This window comes from Nycticebus coucang, chromosome X, assembly GCF_027406575.1.
Source record: "Nycticebus coucang isolate mNycCou1 chromosome X, mNycCou1.pri, whole genome shotgun sequence".
Classification (NCBI taxonomy): domain Eukaryota; kingdom Metazoa; phylum Chordata; class Mammalia; order Primates; family Lorisidae; genus Nycticebus; species Nycticebus coucang.
Window position 1 is genome coordinate 20,571,642 of NC_069804.1, and position 22,253 is coordinate 20,593,894.

General features: G+C 40.1%; 2 protein-coding genes across 8 annotated transcripts in view; one reads left to right on the forward strand and one right to left on the reverse strand.

Annotated features, from left to right (window-relative positions):
* CNKSR2 (connector enhancer of kinase suppressor of Ras 2) overlaps window positions 1-16,619 on the forward strand; it is a 330,879-nt gene extending 314,260 nt beyond the window's left edge. For 4 of the 7 annotated variants that reach the window (XM_053580413.1, XM_053580414.1, XM_053580415.1 and 1 more), the window contains 2 exons: window positions 11,420-11,616; window positions 14,231-16,619. In XM_053580413.1, coding sequence (XP_053436388.1) covers window positions 11,420-11,616; window positions 14,231-14,446 — 413 coding nt within the window. In that variant the 3' untranslated portion in view covers window positions 14,447-16,619. Of the gene's footprint in view, window positions 1-4,204; window positions 5,536-11,419; window positions 11,617-14,230 lie in introns of those variants that run through there. The other 3 variants (XM_053580418.1, XM_053580420.1, XM_053580417.1) reach the window with 2 other exon arrangements.
* KLHL34 (kelch like family member 34) lies at window positions 16,524-21,312 on the reverse strand. Its single transcript, XM_053580421.1, has 4 exons — window positions 20,824-21,312; window positions 20,532-20,620; window positions 16,883-20,256; window positions 16,524-16,765 (listed from the first exon to the last, which is right to left on the reverse strand). The coding sequence occupies exon 3, from the start codon at window positions 19,664-19,666 to the stop codon at window positions 17,732-17,734; it is 1,935 nt and encodes a 644-aa protein (XP_053436396.1). The 5' UTR covers window positions 19,667-20,256; window positions 20,532-20,620; window positions 20,824-21,312; the 3' UTR covers window positions 16,524-16,765; window positions 16,883-17,731.
* Window positions 21,313-22,253: the final 941 nt, after the last annotated feature.

Here is a 22,253-nt window from a genome sequence, read left to right on the forward strand (position 1 = left end):
GAATACTTTATCATGAAAATCTTCTTATTCATAAGATGAAAACACATATTTTCCAGTTCCTTTCCCCTATGGTATTAAATAAAGAACAAACATATTTTTAAAAATCCAATATCCTATCTTTTAGGCCCCCAGAATTTTGGCAGATAATACTCAAGCCACAATTAACAAGTCTCTCTTTTTGTCCAAATATTCTGAATCAAGGTATGAGCCCACTCTTTCTAATACTTACATTGAGAAGAATTATCACTGACTACGATTTCATGGTGTTAGATATCCTGGGTTTGTTTTTTTTTTTTCACAAAGAAAAACTTAAATCTTAATGTATATATTTAGATGAAGAGGAGGCTCCAGATAATTATGTTAAACAAATATGGTTTTGTTAAATAAGCACAAAACAATTCTCACCCGGGAACTCTTCACGTGTTACTGTTAATAGACTTGGATATCCGATAGACTTAGATATCTGTTATTGGTGACCTTTGTTATTTGCATATAGTTTAGGACAAGTAGTTTGTGGCACTGCCCTTAAATTTGCCCTCAAGCTCACTGATTTTTATACCGACTTCTTTCTTAGAACTCAGACCATCTTTGTAAGTATTCTTCTGGCTTAAACACTTATTTCCATTTTCAAATATTTTCTTGTCTTTCATTCATTAAGGAAAAGATTTCTTTTCAGCCATTTTATTCAAATTATTGTCTTGCAAATGTTTGTGCTTCCATTCTTATCCACTCTATAATCTTATCCTCAGACATTTGATTGTGCTAACATCAGCTATTCCTACTAGGTCACTGATAGAAGCCAGATTACATTCTAAAACTTACGTTTCCAAAATTTCTATTTTTGCTTATTATTTTGGGAGATACTTAGTGGGGCAGTTTTAAAATTCATAAAATAAAAAGAGAAAGAGACATCCTCCTCAACATATCCTGGGTAAATTCAATCTGTGTCAAAAAGTACTTGCATGGGAAAAGGTTTCACACTGGAGTAAGTCATTCCGTAATGCTTCACCATGGCATTATATATGAGTTCATCATTCACATCTCTAGGTGTATGGTAACAGGGAAACAAGATCTGGGTTATTTTTGTTTTGTTTTGTTTTGTTGTTTTTTTACCCAACTAAGCTGGTTCGCTCATAGTTGGGGGTTTCAGTGATGAGTAGAAGCTTAGTAAATATACGCTAAGTAAAACACCAAACAGAAACATTACTGATTTTCTTTGGAGAAGCATAGATATGTTGCTGTTGTTTCAAAATGTAATTGGTTAAAAATTTGGTAAATAGTGGAAGTTTATTTTAATAACAGGAGTAGGGAATATTTTTATAGTTAAGATATCAGCCAAAAGAAAATAAGATAATCAAGAATCATATAATTTATGTTTTTGCTGACCTTTTTTTTGAAGTTTCCACTAGTCTTTTTAGAAAATAGGAACAAAATTAGTTACTATAACAAACACCTTTAACTGGTTTGACTATTAGGAGATAAATTGAGTTAGCTACAAAGGAGAAGGTAGCTAGCGGGAGTTGAACACAAAGGGAGAATGAGAAAACCCAGTGAAAACACAAAGGGGAGGAAAAGTGTTGAGAATCAGAAAGGGACCTGCAAACGATTAAAGATACATACACATGAGCTTCACAGACGTCAAAGATAGACTTTCATGGAGCAGTATCATGGAGTGGGTTTGTTTTTGTGTTTAGAGATGTCATGTAGATTTGCTATATACCAGCAGCCCTTTGCACCCTTGCCTCTGACCCATCTGCCTTGCTAATGCATTAGATTCATAATGCACACACCAGAACATACAGTGGGGTTGAGTCTAGGATTATCTTTGTAGTTCTGTTTGCTTTAAAAATAAATATGAACTTTTAACACTACATAAAAGGATAGCTTTAAGGAATTTATTTAAACAATTTAGCAAGGCCTCCTTCATTTTTGTCATAATCTCAGCAGACCAATATATTTCCATCAGATTCCTCAGCAAAAAAACTTGAAATTATTTGAACTGATAACCTAGTGTTATACTGGTGATGGGACTAAAAATAAAATGCTATGTGAAGTCCCCAACCTCAGGGCATCTGACTTAAAAACTACTTGTATATGCAATACAAAAATTGGTATTACTCCAACCAGCCCTACCCACTGTGATTGACCTAAAGCGAGGAGGTCTCAAACTGCAGTGGGTACAAGAATCACCTGGGTTGCTTGTTGACAATGCAGATTCCTGAGTTCCATATCCATAAATTCTGATTCAGTAGATGAGGGTTAGGGCCCAGAAATCTGTGTTTAACAAGCACTCCCTGCCCCCACCCCTGAGATTCTGTAGCATGTGACACTGACCACCACTAGTTGAAGAGTCATCTTCTTTTATGCTAATATACACAGATTGATAACTAGCTGTAGCTATTTTTAAAAAGTGATTCTCCTTCACCTTTCTGCACTCTGTCAAAGAGGTAAACTGAGGAGATGTTTCCCATCTCTTGGAGTAGAATTCACCAATCTTACAGAAACAATATTGTAAATGTAACTAAGCATGCCTGACTCGATTACCAAGGCTCTAGTTCAGTTTATTATGGTTTAAATGGGCATTAGGGAATGTATGCTAGAAATTAAACCATTCATGTAACATTATGTGTGTGGGGAAATGAAGGATGTGTACAAAACAATTTACAAAACATTGGAATTGCATAGATAAATTAAGAATAGTTTAAATTTAGAAAAGACCTTATGCCCAAGGTTAAATTGATTGCCTCTGATTTTGCTGTTTGAAATTCTATGACCTTATAAAACAAAGTGGTAGAAGGTAGAGCTAGCCTTCCAGTATTATAAATTGTTAAATGAGATAATGTGTTTTGTTTCATTTGACATATGTATGAAGATTACTGAGTTCCCACCCCTTTTTCTGCAAAAACAATATGATTTGATAGAAAAAAATTCGTTCTGCTGATTTACGAACAATGCTGCATCCTGTTTTCTAGTTAACCAGTGTTATGAGCAACATGGGTCCCTCCCCATTTTCTGAGGATGTGGTAAAGAGCAACATACTTTCTTAGTTCTCTCTCCCAATTTCTTCCGCCCTCTTGATGTAACTTAAAAGATACAGGATGTGGCAAATAAAAATCTTTCCTAGGCTAGAGATAAAAAATATTGTTGATTTGTGCCTATTGACAATATTTGGATTCTCAAGATCCAAAATAAAATGAACTAAAAGAAACTGCATCTATTTTATCCAAATTGTTCTTAGTTTCTCAGGTCGTTCCGTCTCTTCCAGTTTCTTAACTCTGGGTGGCTTATGCTCAGGTGTTAAGTCACTCTTTCATCACATTTACTCTGCTACAGCTTTTCATTTATCTGCACTTTATATTACTCAGCTCATGGGAGCAATACTAACTAGCTAGGCTATTCTACTATAGCACCAATTAGGACATGGTAGCACATATATGAGGGTAGTCAAACTGCCTTGTGGTCAGAAGACTAGAGAGCTATTCTTCATATTTCTTGATTGGATGGATGTGAGGAAAGATCTTGTGTAGCAATACATTTTAATTTTTTGAAAGACTGGTCAATTTACATGTGTATGGGGAATATTTTTAACAGAAACTTTTCTGATTAAAATTAGAGGTATGCAAGGGGCGGCGCCTGTGGTTCAGTGAGTAGGGCGCCGGCCCCATATGCCGAGGGTGGCGGGTTCAAACCCAGCCCCGGCCAAAATGCAACAAAAAAATAGCCGGGCGTTGTGGCGGGCGCCTGTAGTCCCAGCTACTCGGGAGGCTGAGGCAAGAGAATCGCGTAAGCCCAAGAGTTAGAGGTTGCTGTGAGCCGTGTGACGCCACGGCACTCTACCGGAGGGCGGTACAGTGAGACTCTGTCTCTACAAAAAAAAAAAAAAAAAAAAAAAAAAAAAATTAGAGGTATGCATATACAAGTATAGAGGTGAAAAAAGATTTATCTGCACTGTGTTATTGTGTATATTTGGAAGATTCACATTCTAAACCAAACAAAGCAAAAAATGTCCCATTTATGGCCAAGTAGACTTGCATGCCAACAGAAAAACTTGGTATTAAAACCATATGCAATTCTAGCCATATTTTTCTATTTTCTCTTCATGGGTATTGCATGATGGTATTTCTAATACAAATACTAATATGCTTTGGAAATAATGGCACTCGCAGGTCTTTCATCATATTGTATCACTGCTTTATCATATTAGGCTAATACACTGCGAGAGTTGGTAGAACCTCTCCATGCCAAATCGGATCCACTTCTGTTGGCACTCAACCCATTGGACTCACAGATTGATAAGCTAATGTTTAGAGAATTTAGATCGGAGAGAGTCGGCACGGCGCAGACTCAACATCAACCTCTTGCAAGCAACTAAAATGGCCTCGTCCTTGCTGTTTATAACAGAAAACAGACTTGTAAAAAGCTTAGATCATCAAGTGTTTTGGATTGAGGGCCTCCCTAAAGGGATATTAAGAGGGGCAGGCCACTCTTAAGAAGAATGCGAGCTTTCTACATTGGGACTAGCATAAGATCAAAGCCAATCAAGATGGAACACAGTAACAGAAAACTGCCATTTCTGTGGGAGAACAGAGGGGAAAGGGCCTTGATTGGGGAAGGGCTGTGTGTGGTTACGCCTCAGTTGTGTTCTCCTGATACCAGGAAGAGAGAGGGATCAGCTCCAATAACTAGAAAATCATGGCTGATTAATGGACTCTTCAGTGACCTCTTTAAGGCAAAGCAGAGGAAGCAAATTCTGTATTAAGTGTATTTTGCATTTTTAAAACTTGACGTGCTGTATTGTACTAAATTAAGTGTAATCTATTAAGGCAAGGTATACACAATTTGCTCTGAAATTTAATATGTTTATTCTATTATAAAGTGTATTCAGGTGCAACACAGAGACTGCTTTCGGTGACACTATTGAAGAAAATTCTTAATGTCAGGCTTCATTAGAATCATTAGCTAAAATCCTAACTTTTCTCCTTATTTCTTGGCACTTGTATGCAAGTGGTGTTGCCTCTTAGGGCAGGCATGAGCTATTCTTTTCTGTAAAATATTTCAAATCAATAGGCTGTGGTTTTCATTTTTGAAAAAGTATTTTGTCTGGATGTCTTTCAAACTAGCTTCAGATATTATTTAATACTGTGTAACTAGGTCCCTTATAGCTCAATATTGCTTATTTTTCTTCTGTAGTGGATGTGAAATTTCCTTTAGTTGGATAAGATACACTGTAATAATTTCGATGCTAATTAATGGATATTTCATACTGTGCAATGAACAGATAATTTAACAATGTATTTTGAAATGTTTTTTTCTTCCTGTCACCGCAGTGTGTGGTATTGCATAATGTGAATACCTGTAAAATTATAAATTACTTAAAAAAATAAAAATATGACCAATTGGTATCAGATCTTTTTAGATAGCTAAATAATTTGCTAAGTATGCTTGATAGTAAATCTCTTTCTAAAGAGAAGTAATCAATGCTTCTTTCTCACAAATGGAATTTGTGTTGTGAATAAAATCCATTGATCTGCCTTATAACTGCCTCTGTGCTCTAACCATTTTAATGTATTTTTAAAGTATATACAAAAATGATGATTCTGGTATGTAGAAATCCCTCAAAAAGCATTTTTTGGCATTTAATATTTATGGGTCTTGGATCATTCTCCCTATTTAAGTCATAGTAAAATTTTATGATCTGAAGAATTTTAGTTGTTTTTTTTTTTCTCGTTAAAGAATATGGTGACTCCACATTAATTCTCAAATATAATCCGCTCTTAGCTTTGGTTTTAAACTGTTCTCTTTGTGAATTCCTGCCTAAGAGCCAGGTATCTTCACCGCCATGTTTCTACTGGTTAAATTTTCTTAGTTCTGTGGGTAAATCTAGACCTTGTCATTTATGTTTGTGATTGTCCTTTAAAGAATCTTCCCTTCTTTGAGTCAATAAATCAATGCTAAGGACACCAAGATTTTGCCATCTGAGCTATTTGTCATAAAAACTACCATAGTACTCTGAAAATTCAACCACTGCCATATGTATGTATTGTGTATATATATATATATATATATGTATTATTAAACCACATAATTTGGCAGAAATTACATACTGCCAAATATGTAATTTGAATAAACCTTTTAGCTCTCTTTTATATCTTTATGGAAGTAAGATTTAAAGAAGGAATTGACAGATACAAGTACAGGCCATACTTGATTTAGATGAAGGACATTGTCATTTTTACAATGGTGGGCTTTACATGTTCTTCTTTAAAAATACACTTACCAATATTGGTGGAACCATTCAAGCTGTCCTTTTAAAAGAAGGCAGTTTTTTCTCACTAAAATTTATTTTTTCATCAGAGCAATAATTGCTCAATAGTAATGCTTGAGTACTATTATTTTGCCTAAAAGAAAATAAATAAATTACTTCTAATTAAGAAGCAGGTAGCTGATTACAGAGGGAGGACTAAAAGCCAGCTTTTGAAACAGTATGTTTTTTTTCTGATATAACAAACTGCCCTCTTTCCTGCCCATATTTTATAATGCTAGGCATAGTTGGTTGACTTATATAAAAGCATGAATTAGAAGAGCTAATATTTAATTTTAAAATAATTCAGATTATAGTATAACCTCTGAATACTTAATCATCTTTAGCATAAAACCTACAAAGACATTAAATCCATTAAAAGTTTCTTACCTTATATAAATAAGTTCACAATGGTGTGCTAGTAAATTAGTATTCATAGAAAATATTCCCATGGTCTCAATGCAAATGTTAATTGCCCTTTGTGATAAGAATAGTGTTTCACATACTTGATGTCATTAGCCTGGAAACCTTAAAGCACTCTATAGTTGTAGAAAAACAAATGCTTTTAAAATTGGATTGGTAACTAATATACTATGTCCAGCCTTCTCTCTCATTTATGATTTAATCTTTCCCAACTTTTTGTGATCATTACACAGCTGTGTTATGGAAAATACAGCTGTTTCTATGAGGATATCATTGTCCAATTTTAAAAGAACAACAGTTCCCTTCCAAAATGTGTACCAGAATTCATTATCCATTGTTGGTTTAGTTCTCTAAGAGCCAACTGGAATACTCATTTGTTTTGTTGTCATTTTTCACACTCCTTCAACATTATCGTTGCAGGGGTGGGGAAATGTGGAGGATACTAGAATGAAATTTTAGGTCCTTAAGTTTTTTTTTTATTCTTAATTTTCACCAAGGAAAAATAAACCAAATTATATAATCGCCTATCCTAATAATTATGCGGTCACCAGATAGGAAACCCTCTTTGGAGAACATTGTGTGTGAAATAAAGAAAACCTTTCTCTGTCTGAACATGATGGGTGCGTGCGGCAGTGTGCCAGGTAGAATGAGAAATGCAAACTCCACTCATGGGGAACATCACAGTCTAAGTCTCTGAAGGAAGTAAACAAGGGTCCATAATGGTACAGGAAGAAAAAACATTGGCATTTTTCCTTGAGTTTTATATCTCATCCTTTTAAATTTCTTTTCTGGGTATGTTTTATAACATCTATTAATAGAGTAATACATGTATGTAAGTTTCTGTCCTATACAACAGAATCACAAAAGAAGTTTGGAAACCACTGAGCCTGAATGTGAGGAAATACATAAACCAAAAAACTTTTTGGTATTTAAGAAATGCATTATCACCTGCTAAAAGCAATTGGCAAGAGATTCCCACAAACTAGTATTTTTCATTAGCTAATCTTTCCTTGAATTTTTCTTTATCACTTCCTACCTGGAGGTCATAGTCAACCTGAAAAAAACAATGAACTGTTATGATGCTCACAACATTCCTAGATTCACAATATTTCATAGTGTAACAGAAATATAAAGAGGATCTTCTTTCACCCTGCCAAGTATGACATAGCCAGAAATGGCTCTGCCTTGGCACAGAGTACAAGTTAATTCACTGATAACTTAATTGTAATTTTCTAATGTATCAGTCAGTGAAATTTTATATAGGAGAGGAAACAAGTGCTCTTTAATAAAATTGGAAGGAAAGTATATAATCTGACACAGAGCAGTTTATGTGTTGTAAGTATAAATACATTTGGGGGGGGAATTATTTCTGCATAGACCCAGATTTCCTGAATAAATTAGATACAGATTAAAATTTCATTATAGCAGTGATACACTTCCTTATTAGGAATCACAGAAGGTTCCTGTATATATCCTGTGACTTGAATGCGGTCTCTACACTTTGCCAACTTTCAGAAAACATTCATTCAAGTTGCAAAAGAGCTGGTTTTCAGCCAGTATGCCAGTGGCTGAACTGGCACATTGAAAGAAAGTCAATCAGGAAGCAGACCTCACCAAGTGCTTGCCTCCTCTTCCAAAGCAAGCCTCTCCTAAAAGAAGAAAAAGCAAAGGTTGAAAAAAGAGAGAAGCCTGAAGAGAAGAGAGAAGGAGATGAAGAAGAAGAGAGCAAAAAGAGAAGAAAATATAAGGTGCTTTCATATTTTCAGTTGCAACAGTAGCCCCAGTTGACTTACTTGGTATTCATCTGAGAAAAATCAAGGAAACAAATTGAAAATTATAAAAGAAAATAAAGGTCTGTTTTTGTCTTGAATGTTGAGTTCTGTGTTGTTTTGACTGTTGGGCACAGTGAATCAGATTTATAATGTGACTCTGCCCCTCACCCTCCTCCTTTGAAAATAAAAGGACTCTTTGTCTAGTCTTAGAATGTTAAGTAATTGATGACATTTTGTGGTAGCCTGGCATCTCAGTCCCTCATCCTTACTCATCCCACTACTGTGTCTTGTGCAGTGCTGCATATGTGTATGATGTGTAGGGGGTAGGGGTGGGGGGCTTATCTCTGCTAGGAGCCACACTATACCATTACTATACTTGGAAATGTTTCTGTGTTCCGTTTCATTGTGATTGCTTGTTCAAATGTGCTACGCAGAGATAAATCCATACTCAATTCTTCTTATAGCTGTCAAACCAGATTCTTTGTAGAATTACGTTGTCTTTTGATTGAATGCTTTTCTCCCCCTTAAAAGCAAGAAGGGGGAAAAAACATTCACTTTTTATTGTCTGATAGCTATGTATGTCACTTTTATATTGAATCTTCACTTATGTTTCTTAAAGAAATTTTATAAAAATCAATTATCTGCCCCAGTATTCCACAAACTTTAAGAATTAGAGAAAAAACTGGGTCAAAATGTTTTTTAAAACAAAATACTCCTTAAAGTTCTCTTGAAATAAATATTTCCTATGTAAAAATACTTCTGCCCTGCCCCCTTAATCCTAAAACTATAATCAGAATTCCTTTTTTCCTTCACCTTCTTTCTAGAACTGAAAAAGTAATAATATATTAGGCCACCTGATAACTAGTATAATGCATATTTCTTAGGCCTCCCATTTCTATCCCACCCTCTACTCTGTGAAATTATTCTGGCTTTAGATGCAGTTTTGCCTTAAGGGAAAAAATGTGATATGTACTAAATAATTCCTCAGGGTCCATTCCTGGCCTATGAGTTTATGAAATAGAATTATTCTATTCAAACGTATCCTTGTTTTTATAGCAGCTTTTAGTTACTCTAAATGCCTATAAGATTTTGTGCCTTCCTCCTTCCAAATCATTCTCAGTTAAAATTCCCTCTTGCTTCCATTTTACTCATAACCCATAAAGCAGTTCTTCCCTTTTATGGCCTTCCATTCTCCATCCCTCAGTATCCTCTAGGTATTGAAAACCTTTAAGGATGAGCCAACAGAGAATTAAAAAACTGTTCTTTAAAGGGATTTTTGTATTTTTAGATTATAGTTCTAACTTATCTATATATGGTTTAGAAGTTAAAATTCATTATAGAGGACTTAGTGATAGCAGATGCTAATGATAATGGATTTTCTAATGGAAAGACTCAATGATCATATGAACCATTAGTTACAACGTCAGTGGCAGAGCCAAAAGTTGAATATGGAATTTAAATAAGGCTACTTTTTAATCCTAAAGGTGATCCCTTCAAGTAAAGATGTACTGTATGTTTTGGTGCTTTTTTGGCAGTTTTAGTTACACTCATTTAAAAATACTTTTGAATGCTGCATTTTAAGAGAGTGTCACATTCATTAATATCTACTGTTAAATACATAGTTCAAATGATTACTGAAAAAATCAGCAGTATAGAATTCTTATTAAAATCATGGATTTTGGAGCCAGATTGCCCAGTTGGAAGTCTAGCTCCACCATTTACTAAGTGTCACCTTGAACAAGGTGCTTCCCTGCTATAAAATGAAGACCAAATAGATCTGCTGTTCGTATTGTTGTGAGAATTAAATGAGATCATAAATGTTAAGCATTTACTCCACTGCCTAGCACATCTAAATGTTAATCAATATTATTACCAATTTGGGAATCTTCTGAAACCATGTCAGAAAGCCTAAAATATTCACATGGACCATGGTGGAATGAACAACATTCCATATTTACTTTGGGGGCCGAAATAATTACTTCACATTTAAGTATTAGCTAGGTATTAAAAGAAACATGATATATCCCTACTCCAATCTACCACTCCAAACAAAATACCAGTTCATTTTTATCATTATTGGGAAAGATATTACATCAATATTCAAGCAATTTAAAAAAGACAGTTTTATTTGTTCAGCTAGATCTAAGATCCTACTGAACCAGTCTCCAAATTTTTTTCAAATATACTTAATTGGAGCATTTTTTCCCCAGGTCTTACAAATGCTAAGTAGCTTCTCTTAGTATGTGCCAGATTTTTTTCCCTATATAAACATAGTTCCATGTCTCATTTTAATTAAAACATTACTATTGTGGTAATATATGATCAGTTACTATATTTACATTGTGCCAGGCATTATCACAGCAGTCACATAAAACCTAATAATCCTCTGTGGCACAATCAGAAAAATTCTATAATCAAATATGTTCCAATGAATGCCATTCCATCTTATGAAGTCTGGGAAAATGTAAAAATTCATTCAGTATTGCTAATGTAGGCAAGCTTATTAACCAGCATTTCTATGCTTATGAGTATAATGATAAGGGATATTCATTAATGTTTTAAAATATTAAATTATGTACAGAGTTGTTTCCACATTGTTTACCTTTTATACTCGAATCCTTTAAATATAATGGACTCAAGATATATATAGTGATTTGCTAGCAAAAGAATATTTGGTTAATCAAAGAATCCTATTATTTGATTATTCTAAAACAATTAGTTGCCTGCTGCTAATCTTACCCAATATAACTAGCAGCTGTGGAATTGGGTTTTTGTTTTAATATAGTGTTTTCACAGTCATTCATTATCCTGTTTTCCCAGATAGTTTTGATTTTTTTAGACGATTTTTAGGGCATCAAATGTTTATTATAATAGATTCACGTCTCCTTCTCTCTCTCTCTCTTTCTTTCTCTGGACATTGCAGGTGAAAGTAGAGAAGAAAAGTTAGGAGACTCATTACAAGATTTATACAGGGCACTGGAGCAAGCTAGTCTGTCACCACTAGGAGAACATCGTATTTCAACCAAGATGGAATACAAGCTATCATTTATAAAGAGATGTAATGATCCTGTAATGAACGAAAAACTACACAGGCTGAGAATTCTCAAAAGCACTTTAAAGGTAAGATATGAAATGGAAAGAGAAATTTCATTGAAAAGATTCATTCTTGAACTCAAAGTAGATGACCAGGTACACAGGTTAAGCTACGTGGGAGGCTGAGGCAAGAGAATCACTTAAGCCCAAAGTGAGGTTGCTGTGAGCTGTGACACCATAGCACTCTACCTAGGACGACATAATGAGACTCTTATCTCAAAAAAAAAAAAAAAAAGATATTAAATGGGGGTGGGGGGGCCGCTGGAGAATAGGAACAGGTAAACAAGAAGATCTGAAGCTGAACCACCTCTATGTTACAATAAGTATATTGACAAAGAGGAGATCATCCTAACATTTCATTAACATATCACAGTAGCATTAAATGTTACATGAGTTAGTTCTAGAAGAAAACAGGATGTGATAAACATTTATTTCCAAAAATGCAGGGTTGGTACTATCCCTCAGTCTTGTGATTTCGTAACATAAGTATACCATGTAGTATAATTATTAGAGTTATTAAAGGAAGTCAGAATGCATGCACAATGCAGTAGTGGGCACTAAAATAGTTCAAGATACTTTGTGATTATTTCTTGAACGAACTACAGAGCATTTGGAGTGAAGCCACAGTGAGTCACGTTCCATGTAGAAATGTTATAATTGGTCTGTTTATGTTTTATCAGTTCCCAATCCACATGTTACTTTCCTGTTATACATTTTTGTAAGAGCTTACATTGTCTTCAGTCTTCCTATTATGCCACCCCCAGATTGGGGAGGAGGTAATGTGGACCGGGAGCAGAGAGGCAGGAAGTTAAAGAATGAAGCAGACAAGTGAGCCTTCCTCACAGTGTATGTCGCAGGAGGGCATGCCACACAAACAATCTGACAGGCCCTGCACCCTTAAAAAATCAAAAATAGAAAAGAACTATCACACAGAATAAGTGCCACGGTAATTCCAGGAAACAAAAGGTCAAAAGGCTCCCTTGGGAAGTAATTAGGACCCATAGCATAATGCTGAGGTTTTTATTAATTTTGAAATTTAGAAAATGAATGATTTGGAAAATTTTCAGGTAGCAAGCAGCCAAGTTTTCAGAGTCAATTAGCTTTTCATTGGTATTCATGCAAACACTGCTACAAATCCATGGGACAATTTAACAGACTTTTGGTAACTAGAATTTTAGAGGGAGCTATAATATTCATAAGAATAATTTCAGTGACCAACCTTCCTCCAAAGCTGTCCTCACTCTCCCACCTTATAGCGCATCCCCACCTTTCCACATGCAGTTCTAAACTTCCTGGTTAGAAGACAGGCAGGAATTTTGAAGCAGCTCAGTCTGCTTCAGATCTCAAAAATGTTCTCTCTCTCTTCCTCATCCTCCTCTCTCTCCCTCCTCCCCTTCTCTCTCCACTCCCTCTCCCCTCCACTTGCTCCTGTCTCTTGTGCTCTATAGATTCCCCCCAAAGAATTTCATTCCAGTGACAAAAAACATAGGAGCTACTGCCAAAGTTCAGTTCAATAAGCACTGGTGAATCACTGGGCACACAATGCTGTGCTTAACTCTCTGGGGCAAGGAAAGATAAGGAAAAAGTCACTGTAAAGAAATATCCCTCACTGGTACAAATGAACTGTACTTTTTAGCATGGAAAATTAATAGGGAATGAAATCTTTTATTAGGGAAGGACACCTAATCAAGCAACCCTGCCTGTGTCTTGTTCCTGGAATTCTAACAGGCCCCTCAGCAAGCACAGTTCTTGGATCTCACCATAGGCAACTCACAACATCCTCAGTCCTAGCTCTCTTCCATATTCCATTTAGCCTCAGGGACCAGAACAACTTCTTCAGCACCTTGCTTTCTTCTTTCCCTCTAATCTCTGGCTGGCACAGAAGCAAGCCTTCTCACTTCCTGCAGAACATCTATATATGCCTAACCCTTCCTTGGTTCCATAAAAGGCATGACTGAGCTTCTCAGACTGTCTTAACCCCTTTTCCTTTGTCCCACCTTCTAGCTGGGAGATTCTCTTCTTCCACAGAAAATAGTTGTACATTGGTGGGTTATACCAAAATGAAGCATAGTCTTCAGCTAAGACCCAGGCTCCAACATAGAAGGGAGAGCCATTCTCCATTACAAGCCCCCAGTGCTACAGGAAAGGAGCTCTGATATTCACGCAGCAAGAATTATGGCAGGAGGGCCATGCTACTCTCATTCAGGCATGAAGACCTTACCATAAACAGGACAGAGAGGAAATACAAAAGTGACTCAAAATAGAATGTACTGAGTTCACTCAGTGGCAGTAATGCAAAAGTTTAGGGACATGAGGAAGAAAACCCTTTTTTTTTGCAAGTGTTTAAGGAAGGCATTGAGAAATGAGAGGCTTTTGAACAGGATCCTAAATCATGAGGAAGGTTTCCATAGGCAGAGACAGGCATTGGGACAGGCCAAGAGAAAAAATAAACCACACAGAATGGGCAAAACAAGGCATACCTCAGGGATAGAAAAAAGTACACGAGGATTTGAGTCTAAATAGCTGAGTATAGCAAAGCTGTTCCTTAATGGGCTTCTTAACTCGTTGCTATTAACTTTTTATTTTAAACTTACATAAAAATTTGTCACTATCTTAACTGCTGAATTCCTTTGCTTTTCAGGCCAGAGAAGGGGAAGTAGCCATTATTGATAAAGTCCTAGACAATCCAGACCTGACATCTAAAGAATTCCAACAATGGAAGCAGATGTACCTCGACCTTTTCTTGGATATCTGTCAAAATACCACCTCAAATGACCCACTAAGTATTTCTTCTGAAGTAGATGTAATCACTTCCTCTCTAACACACACTCATTCCTACATTGAAACGCATGTGTAAGTGTATTCTGCCTTCAGGCCATCTAGCACCTGCTGGCACTTTGAACAAGTTATATGAGGTCGTTTTTATATCAGTGTGTGGAACAGTTGACAAGCTATACTTTAAAGTCACCAAACTATATAAAACAAACCAGATAACGGTCAGAATACCACTATCTTTAATGAGCATTTGTATATTTTATATGCAGTCAGTGCTCAGCTTATGTTTACCATGTGCAAAATCAACTGTCTTTAATGACTTAAAATTAACTTTTGCAAACAATTCTAAATACAGGTGGTCTTCAAGTAGTAAAACCACAAAAAGGCAGTTTTCTATCTAAGGTCATCTTTTCTCCCTTTAAGTTAATTTTATATAAACAAAACTTCAAAAGTAAATCACATTTTTTCAGGTGCAGACATCCTTGCAGGTGGGAAAGAATTTAAACCTTTTTTATATTTATTAAAATGTTCTAAGACTTTTCTTAAACATTGCACAAAGTTTAATGCTGTAGTTTTATTTTTGTGAAATGTAGATGCACATACAAGAGCTAAGCAAAATAGAAGAGCATCAACATAAGAAAAGTTCAGGTATCTAATATTCAGTCTTAATAGTCTATTAACTTGTGAAAGCTGGTTAATGGAAATACTATTCCAAATCTATGAGAACACTTAATGGTGTATCAGGGCAAAGCTTTGTAAGATGTTTTTGTAACTAAGACCAAAATTGAAGATAGAGCTGCTTTATTTTCTTGGTTTAAATCTTCCTTTATTTTTGTAGCGATGAAATGCTGATTGTGTACAGAAGAATTTGAGAATGGATTTTTTAAAAGACTTAACTCACCCAGAAAGGCAGCTAACAGCTATATATATAATTTCAGCCCAAACTCATGTTTTTAAACTCCAATTCTTAAAAGACAACAAGGTTTAAACTGCAATGAATCAACTTTCCAGCTAGTTTCTAATTTTTCTCCAGTCCACTTATTAAACTTATGTAATTATATTTCAGGCAGGGAAGTACAGTATGTTTAGTTACAGGCTAATGTGTGTTAAAATATAGAAAACCAGGTTGAAAAATAAAAGCGTACTTCTTTCCTACGGAAGAAGAGGGTGATGGTCACTCAGATGTCACATTGAATTACACGAGAGAAACAATTTGGATGCTTTTTCCTGGCTTCATGAATTGTTTTAGAGAGTGTATGAAGTCTATGAAAAAGTCCTCTTCATATATTTCCATTTATAAGCGTCTCATTTTTGAAAGTGATCACAGCATGAAAATGACTGTGCTGCTTTTTTAGTGTCTGGCTGCATAACGTACAAGTCACAATTTGCTGTTTTTTCAAGAGGAGGAAGGGACCCTCCTTTACTATTCTATATCCTAAAATCTACTTCTAATCAGCTTTATACTGTTGCCTGTGCAGCTCAGTGAATGTACTTTCATCTTTAAGAGTTCAGATATATGCCAGTGAATATTTTTGCTGTAGAGGAAAAAGTAAAAACTCCACAGCGGGGATCATTTTCTTTGCTTTTGAAACACCACTGAATCACTATCGTTTTGCAGACTTTGCACAACTGTACAGGAGAGTGGCCTTTCTACAGCACATTTTCAGTAATCCTATATTTAGTCAAAATGGGTAAGAAATCATGTATTAATGTTTGTATGGAATTTTGGGTCCAGTGTAATATTTTTATCATTTAAAAAACTATTTGTAAAAACATTTATTTACTGCATGGATATTGACGCACATTAAATTTGTGGGATTTTGTATACGTAAAAAAACAAACAAACAAACAAAAAAATCCTCTTGTCCTAAAATGAAGTGTGCTTGTTACAGGTGTTTAGACTTATTGATGTTTACTAGACCAAATGTGTATGTTCACTTAAAAATATCTGTACCTGATGGATGTGTCACATATATGGTGGCCAGCCTGTGGCCTATAAACAGCAAGCGGTTGATGGGAAGACTAGCTAGCTCTGTTGCTACTAAGCAGCTTTTACTTTTGTAAAGTCAGCTCTGTTGTTTTAAATGGTAAAAATTAAACTAATGAATTTTACAAAACTTGTGGCTAGCCTAGCATGAAAGAGACCTTTTAACACTATATAATATCTGTACATTTTATTGCATTCGTTTCCAATCTAGGAGAGAGGCAGCACTGTAAACTGAAGTCAAATAAATTCAGCTCTTAATGAATCCTTATAAGGCACCTACTTTATTCATGCAAAGTCCTTACATTGGTGGCACAAACAAGCAGCAGTATGTGTTCAGAGTACCCAAGTATCTTCTCTGAAACCCTGAAAAATCAAGCTCATTTTCCATTTACCTGACACAATTTAAAACTTCACCTACTCCGGGCGGCGCCTGTGGCTCAAGGAGTAGGGCGCCAATCCTATATGCCGAAGGTGGCAGGTTCAAACCTAGCCCTGGCCAAAAACCACAAAAAAAAAAAAAAAAAACTTCACCTACTCCTCCTTCCTTTTTCTGTGATTCATTTGGAAAAGTAGGGAGAACCACTGAAAATAAATCAATTTTTAAAAATATAACTTATAGCATGTCTGCAGAATGAACATTTTAAAAGGATGAAAGAAATAGGGTTTTGTTTGCTTTGGTTAGATAGTCCACTTAACTGGAGGAACCTGGTTTATTAGCTAAAGGTTGCTGAAATATGACTTAAAACCAGTAAGCTGCCTAAACCCAAGGCAAAGGCAGCCAAAGGCTGGGGCCTGACAACAGAATATGTAACTGAGGACACTTTCTAGGAAAAAAAAAAAAAACTGCTTCTTGGAGATTTTTTTCTCTCTCAGTTCCATATTTATATCAAACCATCAGATCAGAACTATAACCATGGCTCTGGATCAGAACATCACAGTTCTCATTCAATGACTTCATGCTATGTAACGAAGACACTTCCCCTCCACTATTTATTAAGATAATGCCATCTTCTAGGACTTTATTACAGCCTTTATAACAGTTTTCTGGGGTTTGTATATAACTTTCTGTGGTGCATTTTTTTAGCCTTTTTCTTTGGCACAAAATAATCACTTTTGCACCTAGGGAAACACTAAGAGAAAAAAAAACAGCTCACTGAAGCTGATTCATGCATACTTCTATTTGACCCCTCCTGTCTCCCATTGGCAGCTCAAAGGGAAATATTCCTCTTTGGCCAAGGCCTTGTTTGCCTCTTTAACCTTCAGAAGCCACTGTGCTCCTAGAGTTACCATATCTCAGGAAAAGCCCCTTGTTGTTCTGTAAGACTGATCAAGTGTTATTTTCTCCTCTTGCTGGGGAGGTTTGTACTAACCCTGAATGGTTCAGCCCAGCACTAAATCTAGAGCCTCTGAAGGCTCTCTCTCCCTTTCCTCGTCCCCACCCTCTGCCAGCTGCAGCACTGCGCACTGCAGGCCGCTCCAGGCCCAGGGCAGCGCGCAGCCAATGTCCTCCCAGCGATCCAGGTCGAGGTCATAGCCCACCACGTTGCGGGTAGGTACCTGGCGCGAGTCCCGCCACTTAAGGCCGCCTAGCAGAAGCACAGTCTCCTCCACCACGGCCAACCCATAGGAGAAGCGGTCGTAGGGTAGCGGCCGCAACCGAGTCCACTGGTCCGTGCCAGGGTCATAGCGCTCAATCTCGGAGAAAGGCTCATATCTCCCCAGAAAAGCGAACACGGCGCCGCGCAGCACTGCCATGTGGTGCCCAAAGCGGGCCGTGCCCATGGGCGCCTTCTTGCTCCACACCTGCTCCCCAGGACCTAAGGTGTACAAGTCCCGGAGGCTGCTCGCGCCGCCCTCACCTCTCCCCGCCTTGCCCCCAGATATGTACAAGACACCACGGTCCCCGACAGCCCCCGCGTGGCCGTGCAGAGCCCGCGGGAGCGCCCCGGCCGCCGTCCAGCGGTCCCAACGTAGGTCGTACGTCTCCACCGAGGCCAGAGCCTCGCCGTCCGCCCCAAGACCCCCAACAGCCAGGAGCCTCTCGCCCACAGCGCCGCACCAGAAGTGGGCCCGCGCTTCCCGCATGGCGGGCACCTCCGTCCAAACGTGGAAGCGCGGGTCGTAGCGGTGCACCCGGGGTGTGACTGCTAGCTGGGCATCGGCGGAAACAGAGGCACTGTGGGAAGGGCACTCTCCGCCCAGGACAAACAGGAAGTTGCCCACGGTGCACACGCTGTGCCCCAGCAGCGGAGTGGGCAGCCGGGTAAGGCTGCGCCAGCAGTGATTATACACGTCGAAGGCCACGACGTTATGGGTGAGCTCCCACTCCTCTTCTTCCTCCTCCTCTTCTACCTCTTCCTCTTCCTCCTCCTCGGGCTCCACTGCGGCAACCCGGCCCCTAGCTGGCGCCCTTGGGACCACAACCTCCTCCGTCACCGCCTCCCGCGCCCTCCGTCCCCCAACCAACAAAATGCGGGTCTGGGGGCTCCGGACGCTGGTCTGCTCGCCCTGCATGAGCGGCTGACGGGAAGGCGCCGTGTGGTAGTTCAGAGCCTGGATGATGAGGCCCTTCACCCGGGCGGGCAGCACGAGGCCGGAGCCCGAGTACACGCGCCGCAGCACGTCGGCAGGCACCAGGCCGAAGCGCACGCGCTCAAGCAGCGCTGCGCAGTGAGCCCGGCGATCTGCCGCGGGCTCCTGCCGCAGCCAGGCCAGCGCCAGGCCCAGCAGCCAGGCCTCGGACACCCGTGCCAAGTCGGACGCCCCCAACACGGCCCTCAGGGACGCAGGGTTGAGCTCTAGCAGTCCTGATGGACCCGCGCCCCGCGTCAGCAGGTCCCGCAAGTGGCTCACAATGCAGCGCTCGGCCGCATCCAGGGTGTGAGCCAGGCCGAAGCGCGCTGCCACATTAGCGACGAAGCAGCAGTTCTCTGGAGCCAGCTGGCGCTCAAGGTAGCGCCCGCACAGCCCCAGGGCCTCGGTGACTTGCAGGTAGCTAGCAGCTTCCAATGTGTCCTCTAAGGTGTCCATGGAGAGCGACAGCCAGGCGGTGTAGATGAAGTCCAGCAGGCGCTGTAGGCCTGCTGCCGACGGCACGTGCAAGTGGATTACGCGCTCCCGAGATTCCCGAGTGTGGCTCTTGAACAGGGCCCTGAAATAGTCACTGGAGCACGCGAGGAGCGACCTGTGCGCAGGGAATTCGCTGCCCTCGGCCTCCAGTATCACGTCACACAGGAAGCCCTCAGCGCGAAGGGCCTGGTAGCCGGTGAGTAGCGCGCCGCCATGAGCCTTGCAGTAAGACAGGAAGTAACTCATTCTGCCCAGGGAGGGACGCGGGCGGAGCCCGAGGCATCCCGGAGCACCGCACTCCACGGACCCCCGTGCGGGCCTCACAGCCCTTAACAGGGGCCCCTTTTTGCCTGCTCAGCTTAAAATCCAAGGCTCCTTCATCCAGATCTACAGATCGCCTGGTGCCCCTCTTAGAGCAAATCCGGTCTGGGAACCGTTTCTTGAAGCCGCTAGTAGTGAAGGGCGCGGAGTTTGGAGTCGTCCGGGGAGCGTGGGGCTTGGTTTCCACGCCTGCCGAGGCTGCCAGCGCTTGGCCCAAAGCCCCCTCCCCAGCCCAATTCGGAGAGCCCACACCTGCACACCAGGGGCGCCGGTGGCCGCGCACCATCACCTGGAAGGACCAAGCTGCTAGTGAATTCCGAGGGTGTTGGGTCTCCGACGGCGCAGATGCGGCCCGGACTCGGGGTGTCCCAGGAGTGCGGGGCGAAGGCTCTGACCTCCCAGGAGTGGATGAGGAGGACGGGTTCTGCCGGCACCCACGAGGGCTGGGGACAACTGGTAACGGGGCGGGTGAGAAGGGGGGTCAGCTTGTTCCGCAAGGAGGATCAAATCAAAGCCTGGAGGATTAGGGAGGGGAGGGCGGGGGTCAGAGCGGCCGGTCCGAGGCGTGATTGGGCGCCACACATAACATGCCGGTAGCTCACAGCTACAGGAATAGCGCGTCTCCTCTGCCTCGGGCGCGCCCCGCCCCGCGCCCCAACTGCTGGCCGCAAACCCAGGGCCCAGGCGCGGGAGAAGCGGCCCGGGCCAGGGGCTTGACTCCAGTGACCCGACTGGCCGCTAGTCACCAGAAGGTCCCTAGAGCCCGGTTGGGGGACTGGGGGCCACTTACTGGAGTAGGACCACCTTCAGCCGGTGGTGTCCGGAGAGAGGCGTAGCCTGGGTCAGAGGAGTGTCGACCTCCTCCTGGTGCCCCTATGTCTGGGAAAGAAGCCCTGGCTCAACTTTCTGCTTTGAGGAGGCCCTAATTAACCCAGCGGGAGCGGGGATTAAGCGGCGACTTTGCAAGCTGACACCCAGTAGGCCGCTGTGCCCTGAGGAGCCACTGGTGGGAACCACGCCCCGGGCGAACCGCAGTCTCCCCGCCAGCTGCACTAGGTAACACGTCCCTCACCTGGACTCACCCTTGCGAGATGCTGGGCCTACTCAACGCCCTTCCCGAGGCTGCTCGCGTCTCCTGGACTAGTTTGTTTCACATTCTATATTCGGGAATTTGCTCCCACACCAGCTTCAGACCCCAGCTGAATTCTCTCCCTTCCTATTCTTGGATCCTGGCCGACCCATCCTTTTGCAACTTGGACAAGGAAATTGTGGGTGACTCGGATTTTCTCCCATTGAATGACCACTTCTTTTAAGAAAATAATTCATTCCAGTTTCTCCCCCTGACTTTCCACGCTCTGATCTAATTACCGGCTGCTACAGCCTCAGTGTCATAACAAGATAATGGACAGGAAGGCTGCAAAGCTCCATAGAGCTGGAGTTTCATAGAGCCCCTCCTCATAAAGTGACATTTATAAGAAACACCCAGCTCAGAAACAATGACTAAAACCATCCCAATCTTGGGACATTGGGAAAGCATCCCTCCATCTCTCCATTCTGCTCTTAAATAAGTATAGCTGTTTTCTTTGCCAGTTTGGAGACTTCTGTCTGTTTTGCTTTCATCTGGAATTGATTTTTCTATTTTCTAATGCAACCCCTCTGGCAGTCTGTTTCAGGTGTGCCTTTTGAGAGCATCTGAAATAACTCATACATAGTATTTGTGACAGTGGGGTTGCATTTCATGGGGGAAGAAAGTCCAGGGAAGGATAAAATTCTGCCATTTCCTGCCTGGTATGCCATCAGTACTTACAAGGTCACTAATTAGAAATAATTCTTTAAATGCATAAAAACATTAGTAAAATGATTTTGCTGTCAAAGATGGAACTGCATTAGGACTTAAATTAGCCAAATCATAAAATACAAGCAGGGGCTTACTTAAACTCCAGAGGGTAAAAATACTCCAATTTGAATTCCTAATGTCAGAGCTACAGATGGGTTCAAAGGGGGTGCTGTTTTTTTGGTGGGGATTTTTTTTTTTAAGCATTAAAATTCTTGGTTCAAAAGTAAAATACCAGTTTGGTTCACTTTGCACAGATCTACATTTTGAATTTAAATGGCCTTTGCTCAACCTAATAGAATTTTACTAGGAGGGATATTTTAGATCATTTAGCCAAACCTTTTCCCCTTTTCTCTGGAACCTCTTATTTTTTCTTTTTAAACAAATGTGGCAAATGAGCCCCAGAGAGAGTACGGTTTGTCTAGATGACTTGGATATTGAATTACAGAGTCTGTACCAGAATCCAGGGCTCCCTCCCCACTATATTATGTGACCTCATGTATGATAAAAATAAAATGGTGCAACACACAGTTTATTTAAATCAAATATTCAGGGTGATAAAGTACATTTATCACCTTATCGCCTTAAAGCTATTTAAGTATGATTTTTTAAACAGCATATTTTTACCCAGAAATTGGATCACATCCCATCAGATCTGTCTATCACCACATATTCAGG

Coding starts and splice junctions, on each gene's coding strand:
- KLHL34 (XM_053580421.1), bottom strand. CDS start 19,666: ATGAGTTACTTCCTGTCTTACTGCAAGGCTCATGGCGGCGCGCTACTC.